The sequence below is a fragment of the Dipodomys ordii genome, unplaced genomic scaffold, assembly GCF_000151885.1.
Source record: "Dipodomys ordii isolate 6190 unplaced genomic scaffold, Dord_2.0 Scaffold48, whole genome shotgun sequence".
NCBI classification, from domain to species: domain Eukaryota; kingdom Metazoa; phylum Chordata; class Mammalia; order Rodentia; family Heteromyidae; genus Dipodomys; species Dipodomys ordii.
Genome location: NW_012267264.1, coordinates 15,811,256 through 15,822,813, shown reverse-complemented (window position 1 = coordinate 15,822,813; position 11,558 = coordinate 15,811,256). Strand labels below are relative to the sequence as shown.

General features: G+C 34.8%; 1 protein-coding gene across 2 annotated transcripts; it reads left to right on the top strand.

Annotated features, from left to right (window-relative positions):
* The first annotated feature begins 959 nt into the window (after nucleotides 1–959).
* On the top strand, nucleotides 960–9,273 carry C1galt1 (core 1 synthase, glycoprotein-N-acetylgalactosamine 3-beta-galactosyltransferase 1). 2 transcript variants are annotated; one of them, XM_013019893.1, is made up of 4 exons: nucleotides 960–1,037; nucleotides 2,400–2,636; nucleotides 6,644–7,245; nucleotides 8,551–9,273. In XM_013019893.1, the coding sequence occupies exons 2-4, from the start codon at nucleotides 2,417–2,419 to the stop codon at nucleotides 8,752–8,754; spliced, it is 1,026 nt and encodes a 341-aa protein (XP_012875347.1). In that variant the 5' UTR covers nucleotides 960–1,037; nucleotides 2,400–2,416; the 3' UTR covers nucleotides 8,755–9,273. The 2 variants fall into 2 exon arrangements, with proteins under 2 accessions (XP_012875347.1, XP_012875346.1); XM_013019892.1 differs by having other exon boundaries at nucleotides 6,578–7,245.
* Nucleotides 9,274–11,558: the final 2,285 nt, after the last annotated feature.

The window sequence follows — 11,558 nt, the reverse complement described above, 5'->3', positions numbered from 1 at the left end:
CACTTCTGGCCTTTATGCCTTGGTTATTTTCAAGGGAGAGTCTCACTTTATTTGTTGACTAACCTGAGCTGTTATCCTCCTACTTGTGCTTCCCCACATCAGGGAAGATGACAGACACACACCACTGTATCTAACTGTTGTACTAATTCTGTAACTGCCATAATAAGTGTTTGCCACCCCCACCACGCACACACTATTGGTTGAGATGGAGTTTTGAGAATTTTTATGCCGGGCCTAGCCTTGAACCACAATCCCCAGATCTCTGCCTCCCAGGTAGCAAGGATTATAGGCTTCGAGCCACTGCGGCCACTTTTAAAATTCTTGAACCCTCATAGCTTTGTACTACTTTCGGCAGAGCTCTCACAGAGGCCACCAGAGTCTGATGAAGAATAATCCTATGTTGTTGACATACTTTAGTAGCACAGGTTTTTGGAGATTTAATATGTTCTGTTTGTTTTCTGATTAAAAAAAACTATCTTATTTCATTAATGCAATGAGATAATGTCTTATTTTTAAAATATTAATGGTAGCTTTTTGTTTAAGTTTTTGTATCATTATATAGTCTCTTCCAAGTTTCTCTGTTATTTGTCCTTCTCAAAGCTTTCCTTAAAATGTCTGGTAATTCTTAACTGTTCATAATTTAGAGTAGATACTAAGAAATTAATTAAAATCTCATCACATGTTGTTGGGCGAATCACCAGCGCCCTCAATTGTAGGGTGATCTAACTAGAATGGTCTATTACTCATCCTTTTGGGAGTACCAGAATGCAAATCCAAACCAAGTGGTTTTCCCTGTCCTAAACTCATAGTAACAGATGACACCAGTGCTTGTCCAAAGGCCAGTTAAAGCCTTTCATTCTCCTCTTAGAGCTCCTGTGTGTATCCATTCCCAACATGTATCTTCCAGGGTTGTTTATGGGAACTGTCCTCACAATACTAGAACCTGCTTTCCAGTGTTCATGTGGGAGATAGATCTGGAAATTTTGTTCCTAAGGACAGATCTCAACCAGTGACTGATGGTTTAAGTATACTCTGAGGTATGACCTACTTTTGTGTCCTGTGCCACCCTGAGGGATTTAGTTAGAATTACCTGTCCTCCATGGGATGTAGCTTGCTAGCTTTTTTTACTTAGCTTACTTCCTTCTTGTGTTATTTCCCCACAGGTTTTTCCAAGGAATAGTTTTGTCGACCTTAAGAAAAACTAGGGCACCAATTGATTAAGAAACAAAGAATTTATTTGGACTGATGTTAGTTACAACTTAGGAGACACAGACTTTAAGCAAACTGAAATGTGCTCTGAGATCTTACAAATTGCCAACAAGATTTAAAGGCAAAAACCTCAGCGGGAAGAGGAATTACATATTAGTTGTTTGCCAGGAATTGAGTGGAGACAAAGCAGCAGTTTTGTAAGAAAGAGATTGCATAATTTAAAGAATATGAACAAATAAGTTCTTAGAAAGGGAGGGAAGAAACAAGAATAAGGAAATTCTTGGGACAGGAAAAGAGTTACATAAAAGAACCCTGGTGGCTTTCTGTAGGAGTATTCAAGAGTCTACGCGAATGGAAGTGGAAGCTCTAAGCCCATTTTATTGTAGATATAGCAAGTTGCACAGGTTTCAGAGTTTATTTGGAAGTAGCTGTGACTGAAGCCAAGTCCTTCATATTCTCTTAGCCTAGTATTTGTGATGCCTCCATCTACCTTTATCTTTGTGATTTTATTTTTTCCACACTTCCTAAGAAATCACTTTCACCCACCTGTCTCATTTTCCAGTTTCTTCTAGGAGACCCAATTTAAGATAACTACTAATAGTTGTGCAGGAACCTTTGATGGTATAACATTTATATCAAACTCATACAGAAAATAAGATTTATCAAATTCTGGCACATAGTATTTAGAATAGTTAAAGTAGTATAAACTTACCTTTGAAAAATTGAAGTATTTCTTCCAAGATAAATCTCTTTTTAAAAATCTGGTGCTTTGGCAAAAGTTTTTATTTCTGCTATGCTGGTTTAGGTTTTGTATGCTGAGTCAGTTTTGATAGTTACCTTCTGCCTTCTTACCCATGGTTTTCACATCCATAGATTCAGGCAATTGTGAATTTAAAATACTGGGGGACAAAACTACATACTTGCTGAATATGTGCTGATGATTTTGTCATCATTCCCTAAGCAATATGATATACCTATATAGCATTTACCTTGTATTGAATAATCTAGAGATAAAACATGGGACATCATGCATAGATTTACATATACATACCAGAAGTAGTGTTTTCCTATACCAAAGGAACTTTCCATGATGGTTAAACCTCAGACTTTTTGTTTTTGTTGTGTATCGTGCTTTATAATTTTGAAATATCCTGCTAATATATTCCCCCCTCCCTTTTTTTCTCTTTCAGAAATACACTTTCAGGAAATGGCCTCTAAATCTTGGCTGAATTTTTTAACCTTCCTCTGTGGATCAGCAATAGGATTTTTTTTATGTTCTCAGTTATTTAGTATTTTGTTGGGAGAACAGGATGACACTCAGCCTAATATTCTTCATAATGATCCTCACGCTAGACATTCAGATGATATTGGACAGAATCATCTAGAAGGTCAAATGAACTTCAATGCAGATTCTAGCCAACATAAAGGTATGGTTTTATGTTATTAAAGTGTTATAAGAGCTGGAAAGTGGTAGCTCATGCCTATAAACATAACTACTCAAGAGGCCGAGCTCAGGATCGTGGCACAAAGCCAGCAGAAAAAACTGTGAGACTCTTACCTCCAGTTAACTACTGAGAAAGCCACAAGTGATGCTATGGCTCAAGTAGTAGAGTGCTTAGTCTTGAGCAAAAAAGGTCAGGGACAGTGCCCAGGCCCTGAGTTCAAGCCCTAGGACCAACACACACACACACATACACACACTACATCTATAAACAAAAATCTACATTCCTGATATTAAAAGGCAATTTTTAGTTTGCCTTAGGAGAAGGAAGTTGTTTAAAGTCAGTTTATTTAAAAAAGCTACTAATTTTAAATTTAGTTTTAAGTAAAATGGTAACTGTTTGAAAAGAAATGTACTCATTACCTTACTTTTGTAAGTGTAACCTCCCTGTTCATCACCTTTACAATAAATAAAATATATAAATTTTTAAAAAATGGTTCAAAGGGGCTGGGAAGGTAGCTCAGTGGTAGAGCACTTGCCTTACATGCCTGAGGCCCTGGGTTCGATTCCTCAGCACCACATATGCAAAAAGAGAAAAGCCGGAAGTGGTGCTGTGGCTCAAGTGGTAGAGCGCTAGTCTTGAGCTGAAGAGCTGAGGGACAGCGTCCAGGCCCAGAGTTCAAGCCCCACGACTGGACCCAAAAAAAAAAAAAATGGTTCAAAGACCATAAAATGGAGAACAGCATAATATTTGGAAAAGTTTTCTTTAGGTCCAGTTTTTTTTTTATGGCTTTGTTATATTATCCATGTTATTTTTTAAAATCTCCTTCTCTATGTATATATTATATATACATATTCACATGTAAATGTCATACACAACTCTCAAATTTGTATTTTTAAAAAGTAATAATGTGTTATGATGACTTTATGTTCTCCTGATCTCTTAGGGTCATAGAAGTTGAGTCTTGTAGGTGCCCTAATTTGCTTTTTTCCAAGATTTTGTCATTTAGATGTCTTAGCTTTTCTCCGAGATTTTTGTCATTTAGGTTGATATTATCAACCTTGTAATTTTAATTTCCTTTCCGTGTTATGTAGCCTACTGGGAGAAGGCATAATGCAAACTCTGATTTATTTTTCTAAGGAGAATACATATAGCTTGAAAATAATCAGAATTCTAAGATGTGTAGGGTCCTACATTCAGTTGTTTATCTAATCTTTCCAGTAGTAAATTATTTCTTACCTAACCTCTCTCATGTAGAGACTGGAAAGTGTTTTCAAAGCTGGGTGAATTTTTCAACTATCAGGCAGATACATACTACTACACATTTTTATGTTACGTGAACATTATGTAACAATGATTAAGCTCTGAGTAGTACCCTGTACTTACTACAGATCAGTTTGGTTACTGTGTACTTGTGCTGCAGCATGACTCCATGATGGATGATGAATTAGAGTCATACTTCCCAGTTACCAGGCTATGCTGGGCCTCATTGCAGGCACATATATTGGATCAATATTGGTTCTGCTCAGTGGCCCACAAGAAGTAGGTTATCGTAAAGTCTTTTATTGCCTCAGATTTAACATATATATTGAATTCTTGTTTTTCTTCCCATTCCCATTCTCAAAACTTGTTCTTCCCCAGTATATTCCTTATTTTATATTGCAGTTACCATCACTTAAGTCAGAAAACTATGAAACCGTGATACATGGTTTCCTACACATTTAAATAAATTCCATTTGTCATTGAATTCTAATAATTCTATTTCTTTACCATTTTTTCAGATCTCCTTCTCTCAGTACATACAGTACATTCCCTTAATTCTGGCTTTTACTTACACATGTACTTGCACTTAACTTCCCTGTGTCTTGTCTTCCACTCATATGAAGAACTATTTTTTTTTCTGTATCATCTCTTTCTTAGTGTCACTGTATCTTTCCCTTTTCTGTTTGATCGAGTCCTTATGTCACTGTTCTATAGAATTTACCAGTTGTACTTAATTTCCCTCAACACACTGAAGCCCTTGTACTTACGTCTATTATGGCATCTCCTACTATGTAGCAATTACTTGTTTGCCTGTGTGTGAAGTTCCTCTGTTAAACTGAATTCATCTGAGGCAAGAAATAAATCGTATTCATCTTTTCCTCTCTTGTTCTAGCACCTAGCTGGTACACAGTAACTAGTAAATGAGCATTTTAAAAGGTGAAAATATCTATCAGATCCCAGCAGTGGGATCTGAAAGCTGTCTTATCCTAAGTTAGACAGATGGGGGGTTTTATCGATCCATCCACACTAACTGAAAATGGAGGGATTTTGTTGGCATTTTGTCCTTCTGGGTTGTGAATTCTTGTTATTTAGATTGTAATATTTTGATTTCCCACCCAAACTTCTATTCAGTCTCAGTTAACTGGTAAGTTATGATATTGTTAATTTTCTTAAGCACTGAAGCTTTAACTCAATATTTAACTTTAAGGGTATGCTTTCTTAGAAAATATCCTACAGTATTTGTACTGTAGTGTGATTTGCAGACTTTGGCTGGTCTGCCAGTAAAGTATTAAAGCCAGGGACCAGTGGCTCATGTCTGCAATACTAGCTACTTGAGAAGATAAGATCTGGAGGATTGCAGTTTGAAGCCAGGCAAGGCAGAAAAAAATGCATGAGGTTCCATCTCCAGTTAACAAGCAAAAAGGTAGGTTAAGATGCATAGCTCAAGTGGTAAAGCACCAGCCACAAGCAAGCAAGTACAAGACCTGGAGTCCAATACCGACACCAAAATAAAAAGTATTAAAATTGAGTAATGTAGCCAGGAAGTTAACTTGGCCAAATACTTTTTGTGAATCTAAAAATAAATACAGACTAAAGTTTATATATTTTCCAGCTCATGTGTTTCTGATTCATTTTTATCATATTTGTAAAAGATAGATCCCTTACAATCAAAAAGATTGCTCTTTTAACCACGGATAGTTTGAAAGGCACTAGTCAGAATCATGTAATTGGGTTCTTCTTGCCCAATTGTCACTCATAATGTGGCATTTGCCTGATACCCTGTGAATTGTTTGTATCCAGATGTGAAGCTTACTCCAGGATGCAAGTCAGTTTAAGTCCCTAACTTACTTCTTTTTTTATTAAGTGATTTTGTTTTGTTTGGAAATCCTTCCTTGATGAAATAAGAAGCATGCTGCTTTATACTCTGACTAGCTCCATATATCTGCAAATCTGTAGTTTAGACAATACTACAGTAGACTAACTTGGAAATTCCACCTTTGTGAATTGTGCTATTCTGTTTGTGGCTGCTGGATTTGTACTTGAAACTGAAATATATAATACTACTAGAAATAGCCTCCGGCTTTCATTAATCCCTCTATTTGAACTGGTTTAATCAGACAGCCTTCAAGGCCAGCACATATTACTTAAGAAATTCATAGAAGTTGATTCTAGTGAATTTCAAAAATGAACTGCACTTTATCAGCATGCTTTTCCCCCGCCATTTAGAAACTCATTCAGAACAATAAGAAAATGCTGTGAATATTTTGCTAAAAAAAGAAAAGTTGGCACTTTCTTTGTAACATAAAGCAGCAAGCAGAGACTTAAGTATTTAAAGTGCATATGAATTAATAGGAGATTTATTAATGCAGCAGGTCTGACTGAAATTTGCATTACTAACAAACTTCCAGCGGATACTGATACTTTTAGTGAATCATTGTTGGACATAGATAACTTTAGCTATCTTCTGGATAAAATTGACATGAGACTAATAAATCAGAGTATCAGTTACATATTAGATTGGGTTTTGATTTATTTAATCTAAGTCACTAGTAAGTAAATGGGTAGAAGACAGTCCTTGAAATAAGTTTAAACAAATATTTTCTTAATATAGTATTTTTGTTTTTTACATCTAAATATAACTTTTAAAAACATTTGTTTGCTAGATGAAAACACAGACATCGCTGAAAACCTCTATCAAAAAGTTAAAATTCTTTGTTGGGTTATGACAGGCCCTCAAAATCTAGAGAAAAAGGCCAAACACGTCAAAGCCACATGGGCCCAGCGTTGTAACAAAGTGTTATTTATGAGTTCTGAAGAAAATAAAGACTTCCCTACTGTGGGATTAAAAACCAAAGAAGGCAGAGATCAGCTGTACTGGAAAACAATTAAAGCTTTTCAGTATGTTCATGACCATTATTTAGAAGATGCTGATTGGTTTATGAAAGCTGATGATGATACATATGTGATACTAGACAATTTAAGATGGCTTCTTTCAAAATATGACCCTGAGCGACCCATTTATTTTGGAAGAAGATTTAAGCCCTATGTGAAGCAAGGCTACATGAGTGGAGGAGCTGGATATGTACTGAGCAAAGAAGCCTTGAGGAGATTTGTTGATGCATTTAAAACAGAGAAATGTACACATAGTTCCTCAATTGAAGATTTAGCACTGGGAAAATGCATGGAAATTATAAACGTAGAAGCGGGAGATTCCAGAGATACCACTGGAAAAGAAACTTTTCATCCCTTTGTACCAGAACACCACTTAATCAAAGGTTTTTTACCCAGAACTTTTTGGTACTGGAATTACAATTATTATCCTGCTATAGAGGTAAGTTTAGAAATTTCATTACTGTATAAATATACTTGGGTCTGACTTTTATTAGGTTAATAAAGTAACTAATGTGTTGTGTTGCTTTAACTCTGAGTCTTTATATTTTACATAGAGTGACAGAATGAGAACAGGTATCAGCAATAGGTCTTCAGTAGATACCGATAGTCATGTAACACTGGACACAAAAGGCATAGAGTAAGGAGTTAAGTTCCAATTACATAATAGACAGATTGACAAAGATTTTAGGTAATAATTAGTCTTCAGAATCCAAATAAGGTGATAAGGAGAAACTTGTAGTGGGGTAGGGTACTGTGATTTGGGTGCTTACAGAAGGCCTCTCTCACAGGTGACTTTGAGCAAAAACTGAAGCTAGAAAGCAAACTATGAAGATTTGGTTAAAGAGCTTTCTGATTTTCAGGAAGACAACATCAGAAAGATCTATGTCCCAATCCTATACTCTGCCTAATGATTGAATGACATTAGCTAGGCAAAATTTACATAATGTCTAAGCCTTTTGTTATTTATATATTAGATATATCTACCTGTGTCATTTAACCATAATTACAATGTAATATAACTTAACACACGATAGATTTTTAATCTGTCTCTAGTTTTATACCTTAACATACATTTCTGTGACTATCCAAGGCATATAATTTGATAAATTATGTTTGTACATTTCAGAATAATATGATACCTTGTATTCACCAGTGTCTCCTTTAAATAACCACTTTTTGAAGAAAGTTGAAATGTTACATATTTAGTAAGCTGCCCAAAGTTAAATACTAGTAACCAAAATTTAGATTCAAACCTAAGTCTGACTTAAGAACTTTTTCCCCTTCGCACTGTTTAGGTTGACAGATAAATTATTAGGTTGTAAGCAGATATTAGGCAAAGCTATATACCCATTGATTGAATGCTCTAGGGGTTTCTTTCTGAGGCTGAGCCAACCATAAGATTATAGTAAGAAAATTATGCAGGAAAGCAAAAAAGTTAGACAAATAGAATCTCATTCTTTATATAAATGCCTTATTTGAAGAAGTCTCCAGAAGTGTATCTCCTAAAATACAGAGTATGTAGGAGAATACATTTCTGTTAGAAATACTTTGGCAGCTTAATACTTGGTTTTAAATCATTAGGAATTTTAGGTTTGTTCCACATGTGTAATAAAGCAGGTACTTACTCTACTTTGTCAGCTTTAATGCACCAATTCTCTTAAAGTTTGTGTGTCCTTTATCAGTATGTGTATATTGAATGTTAATGTGCTGCTTGCTAACAGTGCCTTTTTCTGCTACTTTTTAGGGTCCTGGTTGCTGTTCTGATCTTGCAATTTCTTTTCACTATGTTGATTCCACAACTATGTATGAATTAGAATACCTCGTTTATCATCTTCGTCCATATGGTTATTTATATAGATATCAGCCTGCCTTACCTGAGAATATACTAAAGAAAATAAGTCAATTAAACAAGGATGAGGATCCAAAAGTAAAATTAGGAAACCGTTAAAAAAAAACAAAAAAAGAATGAACCCAGGTAAAATGGTCTAGCATTGCACTGAAGAAGGATTTTTCTGCATTTCTGACATAAAATCCTGAAATCCAAGTGAGGAATTCATTCTTCTAACTGAACATTCCACTTAGAAATCTTTCAAATGAGTGACTGCAAACTGAAGCTTTAAGTGAGCTGTGAAGTCTGTTAAAATGTATTTTGATACAATAATATATATATATATATATATATATGTGAAAAACATGTTTTTAAAATGTTAACATAGAAAAACCAGAAGCGATTTTGTTGCCCGTTCCCAACCATGTGTATTGTCACTGAGAAACTAAAACAGCTAAATTTGCTATACCTATACTGCATCATGTAGTAACATCCAATGCTAAACAGACCTGCCTTAAAGAAATTCTAGAAGCAAATATTGTTGCTCAGTGTTATTTATAAACTCATTTGCAGTATAGTATAAATGAATCAGCCCAACACACAGTTACCCAATTAAAATTTTTCTGTGATTATTTATAATTGGCAGCATTTCTTCAAGGAGAAGGTAGAATAATAGCACATTAATAAAAATACATTTTGAAGTTCTCAGCCCTGACTATGTTATACACTTGGTTCTAATGAATCCTACCAAGTTCCTATGTCTTTTTTCACTGTTGACCACTCTTAAATATCATTCTCCAGTACTAGTATTTATTTGCTTAAAGCTATAATAGCATTCTGTAAACATGCATTTTCAAATATTTTGTTTTCAGCTTTACCCATTGTTAATTATGGGTACTTAATAAATAGTAAACTTAATGCTATTTGGGCATGCTTTTCTTCTATCAATGCCACTCTCAGGAATAACTAAGTGACATTATTATTTTAAACTCTATCCAACTACATAATTGTTATGCCTTTCATTTTCATTCTGTTGAAAAATGAGAACTTGTTTGTGCCTTTTATAACTTGTTTTAAAATTCAGTTTTAGGTTTGAGGTGGCTTTTATGCTGGCAAAATATTTCAAATGTAGGTTTTGACCAGAGTTGATGAAAACCATTAAAAAATGTTATTTTCCAAATGTTATTAAAATGTTACATTAAAAAGTAAATGCTTAATTTATGAATAATAACTTGGAATTTGATGCTAACTTACTATTTGAGGATAATTGCCTTGCCCATGATAATTCTAACAAAGCAGACTACTATTCAAGTCTGCTGTCAAAACACATTTACAAATGTTTCATTCTAGTTTTAGTAATTTTCTGTTTAACGAATTTCTAGTGGGTAGGGAAAAATTATTTAACTTTTGTTGTCTTCAGCATTACTGAGTGTCTAACAATATTTAACAGAATGTTTTACACTTTCCATAAGATTATTTCAAATGTAGCATATATTTGCATTTCTTATGATAATTTTATGTACTTGTCATACAGTTGATTCAGTGCTTAGATAAATAACTTAGATTTGTCGTGCCAAAACATGTCGAAAGCATTGACCTCTTTAAATAGTATATTTTTGAGGATGCTCCTTTCAGTGGCTAATTATGATTTCCTCTATCCTTACAGTGAAAACACATACCAATTTACCTATTAAATTTTTCTTTGTTGTTTTCATTGTGATATCATCTGCCATAATTTCAAAGTATCCAGTCTTTTCTATGAGCAACTTTTTATTATGGTTTAGCATGAATTTATCTGTCTTCCACGTATGGTACTCTTCTCTTTTTTTTTTTATTTTCTTTCTTTTTTTTGGTCAGTGGTGGGGCCTGAATTCTGGGCCTGAGAGCTGTCCCTTGGTTCTTCAGCTCAAGACTAGCATTCCACCACTTGAGACACAGCACCACTTCTGGCTTTTTCTGCTTATGTGGTGCTAAGGAATTGAACCCAGGGCCTCATACATGCAAGGCAAGCACTCTACCACTGAGCCACCTTCCCAGCCCATATGATATTCTTCTTAACTAGAAGTATCAATAGTTTATCCTAAATGTCCCTAAAAGTAACAGAACATTTGCTTAATAAGACATAAGTGTAGTGATCAATCTTGGGCTCTAGAGTCAACAGCCTAGTTTTTTGTTTGTTTGTTGTTGTTGTTGTTTAATTTATTTTATTTTTTGTCGGTCGTGGGGCTTGAACTCTGGGTCTGGATGCTGTCCCTCAGCTCTTCAGCTCAAGGCTGGTGCTCTGCCACTTGAGCCACAGCTCCACTTCCGGTTTTCTGGTGGTTTATTGGAGATCCAGAGTCTCACGGACTTTCCTGCCTGGGCTGAACAGCCTACTTTTTAAATTCACTCCCTCACTATTTTGTAACCTGGAATAATTTACTTAATGTCTCTGTGCCTCAATTTCCCCATCTGTAAATTAAGGATAATAATACTGCCTACCTCACAGGACTTTTATGAGGATTAGATAAGCGACTATATGTAAGGCCTTTTGAACATTGGCCCAGTATAGGAAGCAAAGATTTATTATTCTAATACCTGGGAGTATAGGTATTTGATATAAATGAATGAAATGATCAGATTAGCTACTGAAGGAAAGTATTTTTTACATTTCTTGCAATAGCTCATATTTATCTAGTGCCTGTTCTATACCAGGGAGTATGCTTATTCTGGGTACATTATTTAATCCTCACAAATTAAGTATTATTCCCATAATATAAATGATGAAACTGAGGCTTAGAGAATTAAAGTAACTTTTCCATTGTAACAGAACTAGTAAGTAACATAACTAGAATTCATACTCCAAGCCTGTGTATTCATGTGTATTATGTGAGCTTTGAAGTTAGTCATTTAGCTCTGTTTTCCTTTTTACACATATGACATAT

Coding starts and splice junctions, on each gene's coding strand:
- C1galt1 (XM_013019892.1), top strand. CDS start 2,417: ATGGCCTCTAAATCTTGGCTGAATTTTTTAACCTTCCTCTGTGGATCA. Junction 2,637..6,577: donor AGATTCTAGCCAACATAAAG/GTATGGTTTTAT, acceptor TTTGTTTGCTAG/ATGAAAACACAGACATCGCT. Junction 7,246..8,550: donor ATTATTATCCTGCTATAGAG/GTAAGTTTAGAA, acceptor GCTACTTTTTAG/GGTCCTGGTTGCTGTTCTGA.